The 11,958-nt window shown below is 46.6% G+C and overlaps 3 protein-coding genes and 1 pseudogene across 4 annotated transcripts in view; all 4 read left to right on the forward strand.

The window, feature by feature from the left end:
- TEOVI_000255600:pseudogene overlaps nt 1-3,019 on the forward strand; it is a 3,126-nt pseudogene extending 107 nt beyond the window's left edge. The window contains exon 1 of the mRNA in view: nt 1-3,019. This exon is cut by the window's left edge and continues 107 nt beyond it. Coding sequence covers nt 1-3,019 — 3,019 coding nt within the window.
- Nucleotides 3,020-3,611: 592 nt separating this feature from the next.
- TEOVI_000255700 (uncharacterized protein) lies at nt 3,612-4,604 on the forward strand (the record flags this gene model as incomplete). Its single annotated transcript, XM_067225610.1, has 1 exon — nt 3,612-4,604. One exon carries the CDS (start codon nt 3,612-3,614, stop codon nt 4,602-4,604), a length of 993 nt encoding a protein of 330 aa, XP_067081711.1.
- Nucleotides 4,605-5,086: 482 nt separating this feature from the next.
- TEOVI_000255800 (Ankyrin repeats (3 copies), putative) lies at nt 5,087-6,193 on the forward strand (the record flags this gene model as incomplete). Its single annotated transcript, XM_067225611.1, has 1 exon — nt 5,087-6,193. One exon carries the CDS (start codon nt 5,087-5,089, stop codon nt 6,191-6,193), a length of 1,107 nt encoding a protein of 368 aa, XP_067081712.1.
- A 618-nt stretch (nt 6,194-6,811) lies between these two features.
- Nucleotides 6,812-8,485, forward strand: TEOVI_000255900 (serine palmitoyltransferase, putative; the record flags this gene model as incomplete). The annotated part of the gene is made up of 1 exon (XM_067225612.1): nt 6,812-8,485. The coding sequence occupies one exon, from the start codon at nt 6,812-6,814 to the stop codon at nt 8,483-8,485; it is 1,674 nt and encodes a 557-aa protein (XP_067081713.1).
- Nucleotides 8,486-11,958: the final 3,473 nt, after the last annotated feature.

The following is an 11,958-nucleotide window of genomic DNA, read 5'->3' on the forward strand; positions in this document are numbered from 1 at the left end:
AAGGAGATCACGTGGTCGTTTTACGGGAGATGATCGTGCATCTGGGTTGGATGAGGAAAGGGGCCGTTTGCAGAGAAGTGGGGGTGCTAAGGAGGGCCGGAATTCAAGGAGAGAGGTGGGTTACTCGAAGAAAGAAAAAATACGTAGCCGGGGAGATACATATAAAGGAAATAGGGACATGTCCCTTTCAAACGTTGTGGAGGATATACAAGACATCAAAATAGTTTTCGCGTCACATAATCCATCACCGTCGAAACGGCAGGTGCCTTTCGCTCTGAAGGCGGCACCTAGAGCTCCGGACCCACCAAAAGCACCGTTGGCACCACCTGCGGCTCCTTCGATGCCAAGCGACTTCGTAGCTTCATCGAAGCCGGTGAGTGGTTCTCGGAATGGCACACGAACCACTATCGCACCACCGACCGCTAGTGGTGACCCCCAAGACACTGTTTGGGCGAAAAGTTCTGCCCTCTCTCTGGATGAGGAGATTGAGCGGGCGCGAGCAACGAGACCCCTTGTGCGTTCTCCGGTCATTGTGGGTCGAGAAATCGAAGGCCTCAGTTTAAACTTTGAACACTGCGAAAAATCTGAGCCAATTGTGGAACTTGCGGATAAAGGCGGTCTTAAAGAGTTGTCCGAAAAGGAGGCGACATTGATTGACAACCATATGGTGCCTGACGACTTTAGTGGAGGGGCATTTATGCAAAAGCACACGGGGGTGACCCATGACGTTGTCGGAGAAAAGGATTTATCAGAATTGAGCATCAACAACACTGTGACGGCCGCCAGCTTGGAAACCTCACTGTATGGAATGGAAGAGCAGCAACCCAAAGAATCGGATGGAAGGAGCAACTTGTCTTCAACTGTCTCGAGTTGTATCACTGAGCACCCTCCGTTGGCTCCGTGGACTTGTGGAGCGTTTACTGCACAAAGTGGTTCAGCGCTGTTGAAGTTGTCCTTTGATGAGTCATCGCAGCATATTGTTACCATCACCCTTTGGGAGCCACTGGTAAGTACCATCTCGGCTGTAGGTGCGCTTAATGAGGCTATAACGGCCATTGAAAATCACTCCGTTACGATGAGTGGGCCGGTCACCCATGTAGTGCTCACCTCACTGCCTGGTATTGCATTCTTTCAGCCAAAGCATAGTCCATTGGAGCTTTCGTGCTCCGAGCGTATTGAGTTAATACGGGAGAAGGAACGGCTATTTCTGCGCATGGCCAAGACGCCTCCTCTTAATTTCGTGGCGATCGTAAACGGAGGTTCTCTTGATGATTTTGCGGCGGAGTTGTTCCTTGCTTGTCATTACCGCGTGTTCCTTGACGCAACCCACACTACTTTTGGATTTCCGTCGTGCATGCTGGGTGATTTCCCTACTTCGCATGCTGTGCGGCAGCTGTGCCGCTACTTCGGTGCGCAGCGCACTCTTGCTGCATCACAGCAACAGTACAGATTCACTGCTGCGACATTGCTGGATGCTGGTGTTGCCCGCCACGCACGCGATACTCGTGAGGGGCTCACGGCCCTTCGCCTCAGTTACGTCGACCACAGCAAAGCGTCACCACCTACCTCTTTGCTGTTACGTCTGGAAAACGCCTTGCTCGCCCTTTTAAACCGACCTGCGCTGCGGGATTTTGTTCTACGCAGATTTTTCCTTACTCGTTCCACAGGGGGAAGCAGCGTCGAGGTGTACTCAAATCCCATTACACAGGCTTGGCGTCGGTATTGTCTGGCTGCAATGGCGAGCGGGGGATGTACTCACAACGTTGGAGAGAGTGGGAACGCGTCCGCAGCAGTGGAAACAGGGACACTGCGTAGCGAGGGTATTTATAGTGAATTTCTTTTTTCCCCCTCTGCACTTAACGCAGCTCGCATTTATGGGCATGGGTGTGAGATTCAACGTAGGGTGCTTTCGTCCCCACCGGATGGAGGGTATTTGAGGTTTAAGGCCGATGAAGCGGAGCTGTGGCCGAGGAAAGTAAGGGCGTTGTCTGCCGAGAGCTGCAACCAAGTAACTGTCTTGCTTGATTGCGGGAAATCGAACATTGAAGCGATAAAGAGCTTGGTGAAGGACCAATCCGGTGTTCTAACAAAGGCAAACGTGGTATTAATTGGCGATGAATATGTTGCGCGCCCGCTCATACCTGAATTTAACTGCGTTGCAACTATATCACCCGTTTCAGCGTATGCGGTATCTCCCCTTCGAGATCTACAGGAGGTTCGTCTCTTTGGTCGGGAAGGGTGCCCTGAACACCTGCGGGCAAGTACACTTTCCGCAGCACTGGCTTACTTGCAGCAAGAATATCGGCCATATGTTGTTTGCCGGCATTCCTGTAGCGGCCGCCTCATCGCGGCTTTCGTGACAGAGGCGTGTCGGATTGCGATGCATTGCGACATCGAGAAAGTTGAACGTGTCTCTACAGGTGTGCTCCGGCTTCTGGGTGGACCATTCCGACTCGCTGATCATTTGGGTACCTCTACCGTTTCGCGTTTGATTGAGGAAACGAGTCACATGAACGACCACCGCAATCCGCTGATACACGATTGGCTCCCTTCTATCGGATACCAGGTGCTTCGTAGTATGAGCAATGACGGATTCGGTGGTATTCGAACAAGACGTGGTGGTTTCTACACATATGGAGCGGATGGTTCTTCAGTTGCACTAAATACGGTGGTTCAAAAGCAATACTTACGTCGTCATCTTACAGATACAGAGCTGTCTGACCGTTTGCTCTCTGTTGTTGTGAATGAATGCTGCGAGTTACTGCTGTCAGGGCATCTGCTTACTGCGGCAGATGCAAACGCGCTGACTATAGCGACATTGGGGTTCAGTGAAACCACTGGCGGAGCGCTAACACTGGCTGACGCCATGGGTGCTGGTTTGATGTTGCAAAAAATGGAAGAGTTGGCGGTGTGGCACGGGGCGCACTTGCAGCCGTCGCCACTACTTAAGTGCATGGCGCATTCTAGAGTGTCGTTCGCCAACCTCTCAGAGGCGGTTATTCAGTCCGCACGCATGTGACAGGTAGCACCGTTCGCGTCCTTCCCCCTTTGTTTTTTCTTTACAAAAGGAATTATTTTCGTTACCGTCATCACTTGTTTTTTTTTAGCGCAGTTGAAGGCTCTTCGGACCTGTTTCGTTGTTGTTTCACATGACAAGGGTACCGCCGTCCGGGCGGTGATTTCCCTTGTTGTCATCAAAGGAGTTAAAGCACGCTTTGCGCAAACGTGCTTGCATAGCAAATAACTGTCATCCGCGTGTGATTTGGGGTTTGCTGTAGCTATTCTATAAATTATTATCATCACTATAATGTTTCGACCCTTTCTACTCTTCGGAATTAGCAGTGGAGGTGCATAAACGCTGCAGTGTTTCGCAGCACCATAGTACACTAGTAACCGGGGATTTAAGGTGGAGAAAGCAAACAATCAAGGCAGAGGGGGAGCGCAACCCTATAGAGTGAGGATATCTTCGTGGTGTGTGTGTGCGCAGAGGAACCTTTGTCGCCTAAGAATTGAAGGAACAGGCCGCAAAAGGGAGAACGCAAAACCCTGTTACAAGTATATACCAGTAGCTAGAGTAGAGAAGGTATAGTGGCGGTGACGGATCTCCCTTAATGGACGTGAGAGATCAGTTGATGCAAGCGGCTGCGCAAACTGTCGACGCACTCAGTTTCACACAAACTCATGTGATTGACGAAGATTTCCGGGCGCACAATAGAGCAACTATTGAGTCGGTACGTTCGCTGCAGCGTGAGCAGCGCAGCCGCATAGAGCAAACCTATGGACCCCAATCACCCTCCGCAGATGTGCTGGCGCTGCAACTTCTATCAAGTTACCGTGGTGAGATAACATTCCTAGACCACTCGCGGGGGAGGGATGGGCGAACTTCCCCCTCGGCAGCGGCCGGTGTAGTAACATCTCTAACGCACGGACAGTGCCTTTCCTTTAAAAAAGAGATGAAACAGCGTATTCACGAGTGGGAGCGGGTGTTTTGTGAAGAGCGTGGGGTTGCAGTGACCACTCGTGATAAGGCCATGCTGCGACAGGTGTATGAACTATATAAACTGGCAAAGAACCGCTTACGGGGAGAGGAGTCACCCACCAATGGCGGTGGCGAAGACAATAACAATCTCACAAACTCTCAATCGCAGACACAACAGCCTCAGGGTGCACGATCCAGTAGTGAACGTGCGAACAGTGCGGGGACGGTGACATCAGGAGTGAGAGTACGGACTCCCTCCCCCTCCGGCAGTCAGGTGGATAACCCGGCTCGTAGAGTTGTCGGGTCTACAACTCAGCCCAGTGGTTTGCAGCGTCAGGTGGTCAGGTCATCCACATCGTCAGGACTGTCCGCAAACGAGGGGCCGGGCTCCACGCAACCGACGATCGGCAGTGGTATCCGCGTGTCACAGATGTCAAATGAGGAGCTCGCCGCTGAAAAGCGGTACTTGAAGCGGATTCTCCACCGTTTTGAGAGCGATTTTGAACAGCGTAACGGATTTGCACCAACGAGGAATGATCGGCAGGCGCACTCTTACGAATACATACGGTACGGGGAGTTGAAGAACGAAATAATTAGGCGCATGCCGTCGGTTGCTGGCGGGTAACAAAGATGAGTGGTGGAGGTCATGTAGGTGGTAAACTCCCAAGCGGTCTTGTTTGTTCTGGTTTTAAGAGCCACTGCGCCGCCTTCCGTACCGAGTTGCGAACATCACTTTTTTGTGTGTTGATATTTCAATTTTCGTTTTATTTGTATGAATTTGTGAATACCGCCAATTAGTTTTTTTTTCACTTCTTTCCCCCCCTTTTCAAATCCTTGTCAGGGTGATGCACGGCGGGGTGAATTGCGTTTCGTTGGTCATCAGTACACTTGATTCACTTCTACCTCTTCCGTTTTATTGGCAAGCTATTCAGTTGGTTTAAGGGTAATAACAAACTGTTTAGAAGTTAGCTGTTGCACCACTGTTAAAAGTTCTTTCGATCAAGAAGGAATAAAATCGGAACGTGAACCTGCAAGCAAAGCGGATAAGTCCACTTTAAATATAGTGTGCGCTTACTTCGCGTTGCAGGGGACTACATAAATTGTTTGATGCAACAAGTTGGTGAACCATTTCCCAGTGAAGAGTTACGTGGATCAAACGACTACCAGGGGTGTAAGTGGTACAGAACAGAAGGGGTACACAGCTCCATGGACAGTAACATTGTTTCCACTGGCGCCGCATGCGAGTATTCGGGTCCTTGCGTTCTGCGTTCATTCAGAACTGCCCCTGCCATATCATGGGAGTCTTTTCAAGTCATTCGTAAAGGGAAGGTTGTACTGGGCGGGGCACATGAGGGAGCAATCGCAGAGGACCTCGCCAAACTATCCAACATCTACAACAAAACCGACGGCCCTACTAGTACTAATACCAATTCGAATAATCCCTCGGGTGCACGCGGTAACGACATTAACCTACCGGTGAAGTCTATCGGCAAGTTCTTGGAGGATCAGCTGCCTGGGTTATGCGATAAACGAGGTGATTCACTTTATCGTGGTGCTACATTTCTGCTCTTGGGGGTCTTGACAGGGAATATTGCCCTCGCCGAACGGTGTCTTGAGTGGGGGGCGAACCCAAATGAAATGAGCTTCCTCAGCGAACCCTTTGCTACTCTGGATCAGATGCGGCATGGCTACAGCCCCATGTTTGTTGCCATCATAACAGGTAATATTGCTATGATGAATTTACTACATAGCGCAGGTGGAAGCCTCATTGTGTACGACCGCTGGGGTCGCACGCCCCTGCATGCTGCTTTGGCACTTGCTGACAGGGAAGTGATCCAGTGGCTGGTAGAAAAGGGAGCTCCACGTTGCCTTGGCAATACCGCTCCTGTGCTGCAGGGCGTCACGATGTGCCCTGATTTGTCTCCAGTAAACCTCGCGCTAAACCCCCGTCCTAAACTGAGCATTGGCCACCAGGTTGGTTTACCCGGGAACGACGAAGCAAAGATTGTAGACATGAAAGAGGGAGATACAGAGAAGGCCGCATTGTGCCATTGTTGGTCAGGGTTGCCGAAGGGATACTGCGGTTGCATAGATGACATGTTCCTTCGATGGTCCTACGATCGCCTACACTCGCGCTGGCAACCAGGGATAACTTTCACCGAGACATCTGCGGCCCACCCGTCAAAGGCTTCAAAACGACCGAAGGCGGCCTAGTGAGCACATGTCGACTGTTATAAGGAAGAGGACGCACACGTAATTTAGTCTTGGAAGTAGGAGATACATTGTTTATTACAGTCAAGGGCGGAAGGAGCCTTTACAGTTCTGAAAAGCGGAACGGGTGACTTCGAGGTGGTACTCCCTTTATTTCTTCCAGCTTTTACCAACCGCCTTCGTATAGTTCAGGATACCTGCTGGGGCGCGCACGGGTCTAATCATGCCGTGGATTTCGGGTCCCGGGTGATGGTTGCAGTTACCAGGTGCGTACGCGCGCAACCGTACATGTGGTTGGCGCCTCTGATTTCTCCTTTCACAGTTTGCGTCTAGGCTTGATGATGCTCCCACATTTTTTTTGCACCCCCCGTGCCCACCGCAGTTTTCTTTCTTCGTAGCAGCTGTTGTCTATTTGTTTTCCAACTCCTTTTTTCTACCAAAAAATTTTCCACGCGGTCAAAAAAACATTGTCTAAGAAGCAGGAAGAACCACAGAGATAATATAAAGAGGAGCTACAAGAGAGACGCTATTGTCCGCCATATTACGAGACACCTATCGATAGGAACTGACGAGTATAATTCAGTTTTAGCTATCGCTCTTTGTTAGGGGTAAGGATCAGTAATGCCTACTTACGTGGAGGCGGAGAATTTCTTAGACGCACCTCGGGGTGCCGTTGTTGCGAACAAGGCAGTAACTGAAGCCGAGTCTTGTGACGAGGCGTACAATAAACAAGGTTCGGTTCGGGCGAGTTTTGCAGCAAATGGTGCAACGGACACGATATGTCAAAAGGAAAGTGTGGGGACGCATACTCAGCCGAAGCGGGTGACGCACCAGGAGGAGGAGCACAAAAGCATTCCATTTATTTCTGTGGTAATGACATACTTCACGTTTTTACTTTTATTCACTTTTGGATGCATTGCCGAGCTTCGCCGGAAGTTATTTGGCGCAAAAAGGAAGCAGCGTGAGGGATATGCATCTCTGCTTACTTTCCTCGAATATTTCTGGCAGAATCATTTCTACCGCCGTGCGCGTGACTGCTTCAACCATGCGATTGACTCACGTCCGTCTCGTGTGATTGGTGTGATGGAGCGGGTTTCGACGGACTCCAATAGAACTTTTTCCTTCACTGGAAATATCAAACCATGCGTTAACCTTTCGTCATACAACTACCTTGGGTTTGCGGATGATATACCCCATATTACTCGTGAGGTGCTTAACAGCTTAGATCGCTATGGTCTTGCTTCATGCAGCGCCGCCCAACACGCTGGTCAGCATGGTCCAGTTTCTAAACTTGAGCGTGCCATAGCAGACTTTTTAAAGAAGGAGGACGCTGTTGTGTGTGGGATGGGCTTCGGCACAAACTTTCGTGGTCTTCCTGCATTGTTTGGTGAGGATACACTTGTGGTCAGCGATAGCTTGAACCACTCTTCGCTCGTTAACGGCATACGGTTATCTGGTGCCCGCGCCAAGGTATTCAAGAATGCTGACATGAACAGCCTGGAGAAGGTGCTCCGTGAGGCGGTTGTGCTCGGGCAGAATCCAAAGGGCGCATACGTGCCATGGACCCGCATTGTCATCGTCGTTGAGGGTGTCTATAGTATGGAGGGAGAGTTTGTTAATCTTCCTCGTGTTGTTGAACTTAAGAAAAAGTACGGTGCCCTGCTCTTTGTCGATGAGGCTCACTCTATTGGTGCAACTGGTCGTACGGGGCGTGGCGTAACGGAGCACTTCGGTGTGGACCCGCGTGACGTGGATATTCTCATGGGGACTTTCACCAAGAGCTTCGGGGCTATTGGCGGTTATCTTGCTGGGGACCAGAGCGTAATTGACCACATCCGAACTCACAGCTCTCTAGCGCTTCACTGCGATACGCTTTCTCCTCCCTGTGCTCAGCAGGCTCTCTCTGTGCTTGACGTCCTAAACGGTAATGATGGCACCGACATTGGACCCAAGCACATACAGCAACTGATGGAAAATTCACGATTTTTCCGCCAGGGCTTGATCGATCGTGGTTTCTCTGTCCTTGGTAATGACGCCTCCCCCGTCGTTCCCGTAATGCTTTACCATCTTGGGAGAGCAATTGCCGTGTGGAGGAAATGCATGCGCCGTGGTCTTGCTATTGTGATTGTTGGATACCCCGCTACTCCACTACTGGGGTGCCGCATTCGTTTCTGTGTTTCTGCTGCTCACACCCGCGCTGATTTGCAGTTCGCGTTGGACGTTATGGATCAAATAAAGAAGGAAACCAACATACAGTTTTTGCCCAGCACCGTGCCCCCGCAGGGCGAGGAGTAATAATAATAGCAGCATGCGTTGCGCTCTTCCTCCTTTTTTCTTTCCGTATTAGTTATGGCGTGGTTGCGAGGGTATATATATATATATATAATTTATCCCCTTAGACTTCCCACTCCCTTCCGTCTCCCATTTGTTTGATTTGTACCGTTTTTGTGTATTCCTCCCCTTGTTGTACGATTTTACACCGTTTTCCCTTCCTCTCCCTGGTGAACGCGGTGGTAGTAGCACATTAAAATCCTTAAATGTAATGCGGGATCTTTTTTTCTTTTTTTTCTTCTCTCCTTCTCAAACACTTTCCATCTCCGACACCATACGAGAGGGAGGTGCATTTGGACAAAAGTGCCGTCCCGAGTTACGTAAGCGCTATATCAATAATGTATTTACCTTCATCTATCTTTATATATGTTCGCTTGCTGTGAGGGGGATATGAGGACACCCTGTTTTGGAGGTACTCGGGGGTATGGATTTAAATAAACGGCCTCAAAAAGGACAAAGGGATGTATGCGGTTCGTTTTATTTGTTTATTTATTTCATTTAATGTAGAGTACGATAAGAAGGAACTGTGTGAATTGGGTGGGGACTGGGATCTGGGGCTATAGGAAGGCGCGACTGTGGTGCTTCGTACACGTGTGTTTGTTTCTTTGTTTTCTTTTTCCTTCTAATTAATCACCTTCTTACATTACCTCAATGCTCTTGCCATATATAAAATATATAAATATATTCGCTTCAATATTTCATATGCCATGTATTCGCTCCCGTTTTTTCGACAATCCCAGGAGATGGAAACAAAACAACAGAGTTCAAAGGAAAAAAAAAAATGGTCAAGAAATGGTGCAGTTCTTAAGCAGCCGGTTCCCCACTTTGTCAGTAGAGTCCGCAGCGGTATTTTATTATTTAGCGATGAAGTTCCCGGAGGCGGGGGGGGGGGAAGGGGTGGGAGGCTTTTTTTTGGTGGCGTTTTTTTCTTTTTTTTCTTGTGTGTGTGTGTGTGTGGAACGGAGAATGGGGATAGATGGATCACATTAGAGAGAAGGGGAAAGGAAAGACATGTTGGGAGCGTACGGCCACAGCAACAACTTGAACGGTGAGGTGATACCACACTTTAGTTTGTTTGTTCCGACGCTTTAAGGCATTTTCTTTCTTTCTTTTTTCTTTTTTCTTTTTCTTTTTTTTGCTCTACTGTTCCTGAGTTCCATGTTGTGTTGGGGCTGTGAAGGTTTGTTACCTTCACTTGTTGTTGTATCACTTTTCCATGGGTGACTTTACAAAACACTTGTTTGCTTTTAGGGATCCTTTCACCACATTACTTTGTGTGGACGGCAGTAGGACTTTTCAATTTATTCTTTTACTCTATTATTTTCTCTTTTGTTGCTGTTTGTGTGTGTCTCATTCCTCCCTTTCTCCTTTTCCTCTCGTGTTCTGAACCGCATCTGAAGGAATGTTTTTTTTTTAAACTTTCCAGGTCGTCTGCATTCTTTTTTTTTTCTTAACTTGTATAAATTTATATCTGCGGGGGTTTATGCTGGCATTTGTTTTTGTGTGATTTCGTTTTTTTTTTTTACTTTACTTTTACTTTTTCTTCCTTTTGACCGCCGCTGTTGTAACCGCATGTGTCGCTGAGGGCGGAATACGACACTTTTGTGTGTGCATTTATGAATGCGTAATAAAAATGAAGTGCATAGAATGGGGAAAAGCACAAAAAGTGAGCAATTTCATATTCGTATATTAAAAGAGATATATCGTGTTGTATTATCTCATGAAAATATTTAAAAAAAAAACTGGATCGAAACAATTCAATGTTAGAAGAAGGAAAAGAAAAAAAGGAAGTGCGGTGACAGAAGAGAAAATGAAAGGAGATCCAAATGAATGTGAAGAGAAAATATTATGTAGGAGTAAAGGAGGTCTTTTTTTTGTCTTTTTTTTTTTTTTGAAAAGAAAATATTTGGTGTTGATTTCTGCTCTCCTTGCCTTTTATTTGTGTTTAGGGATTAACAAAAGGGGTGAAAAGTGAAGGTAGGCCTCGAGTGGAGAAAAAAAAAATGAAAATAAAATAACAACAACAAAAGTAAAATGAGTACAAACAAAGAAACAAGCGAACAAACTGAGCAATGAGTAAAAGGTAAAGCATTTATTAGCATAATGGCAGCAGCGCATAGTGATTTGTCCAATGGTTGAAAAAAAAAAAAGAATATAAATGGTTGGTGACGAACAAGTAGTTTGTGGTGTGTGTGTGTGTGTGTGTGTGTGTGTGTGTATGTTTTAAAGGTTTAAAATCATCCCCATCAAAACGAAAAAATAAAAAAAATGAATGAAAACCCAAAAAGAAGAGGAGAAGCTAGAGGGACGTATTGAAGAAAGAGAGCGGGAAAAAGGAGGAAAGAGTCAGTATAAGAGTGAAGTGCTACAATAATAATGATAATAATTAGTAGTGACTAGTAGCGGCAACTATATAAAGTAGTATGAGATATTGGGGCGCTAGCGTGAAATAGGAATATGATGTCACGCATATTCTATTACCAATAGTGCTAATACTGATTCCAGTTATTATTATTTATTATTATTAATTATCATCTTCACACTGGCAGAGAAGCGATTGCCTGACTTAAGTGAAAGCAGATGCACGTACACAAATGAGAGGAATGAATGTGGTGTTACAATAAAGCAGGCTATTAGGGCAGGAACTCTTGGGACCCGCTGTATTTTGTGTAATGAGAGTTTTACATGTTTATTCTTCTTTTTTTTTTCTTCCTTTCTCCTGGTTTTGATGTTATATCTACTGTTTTTATCATTATCATTATCATTATAATTTTTTTTTAAAATTGAGGACCAGTATTGTTTTACTGGTTTCGTGAATTCGGCTACCACCGTATATTTTCCTACCTGCCTCTGGAGGTTTGACAACGTTTGTTTTTGCCTGCGCCCTTCTTTTTTTTTTTGATTATTTCTTTTCCCTTCTTCGTGCGTGTTTTGTGCGAGGTTGTATGTATTGTGGCTTCCTTCATACTTTTCTTTTTATTCTTTTTAGCTTTTTTTTTTAAAAAAAGTTCTGACCTTATTTATGTTTGACTTCTTTCCAATTTTTTTTTTCAAATTTGTCGTGAAACTCAATGGTGTACACATCTGAAAAAATGTGTTGGTGATGTTACTTGTGCGTGGGAGATGACCAACGCAATGGGGAGACAGAAATTGTTAACATCATCGATGACTGCAGACTGGTAGAAAGGTGACAGGTTGAGAAAATAAAAAAAAAAAGAAAAGGAACAAAACAAAACAAAAGGAAAAGAAAAAGAAAAGCAGAAAAACGAGAGGAAAAAACAAGAGACAATAACAGCAAATGCACAAGTACAAAATACAATGAGGAAGTGTTTGCATGATGTAACGATTCGCACAAATGAGTATATATGGTTTTTTTTTGTGTGTTTGTGTGGTGCGTATCTTATTCACCACTGCTGTAGAGGAGTGTAGGGGAGTTT

This window comes from Trypanosoma equiperdum (genome assembly GCF_001457755.1).
Source record: "Trypanosoma equiperdum strain OVI genome assembly, contig: ctg_56, whole genome shotgun sequence".
Classification (NCBI taxonomy): Eukaryota; Euglenozoa; class Kinetoplastea; order Trypanosomatida; family Trypanosomatidae; genus Trypanosoma; species Trypanosoma equiperdum.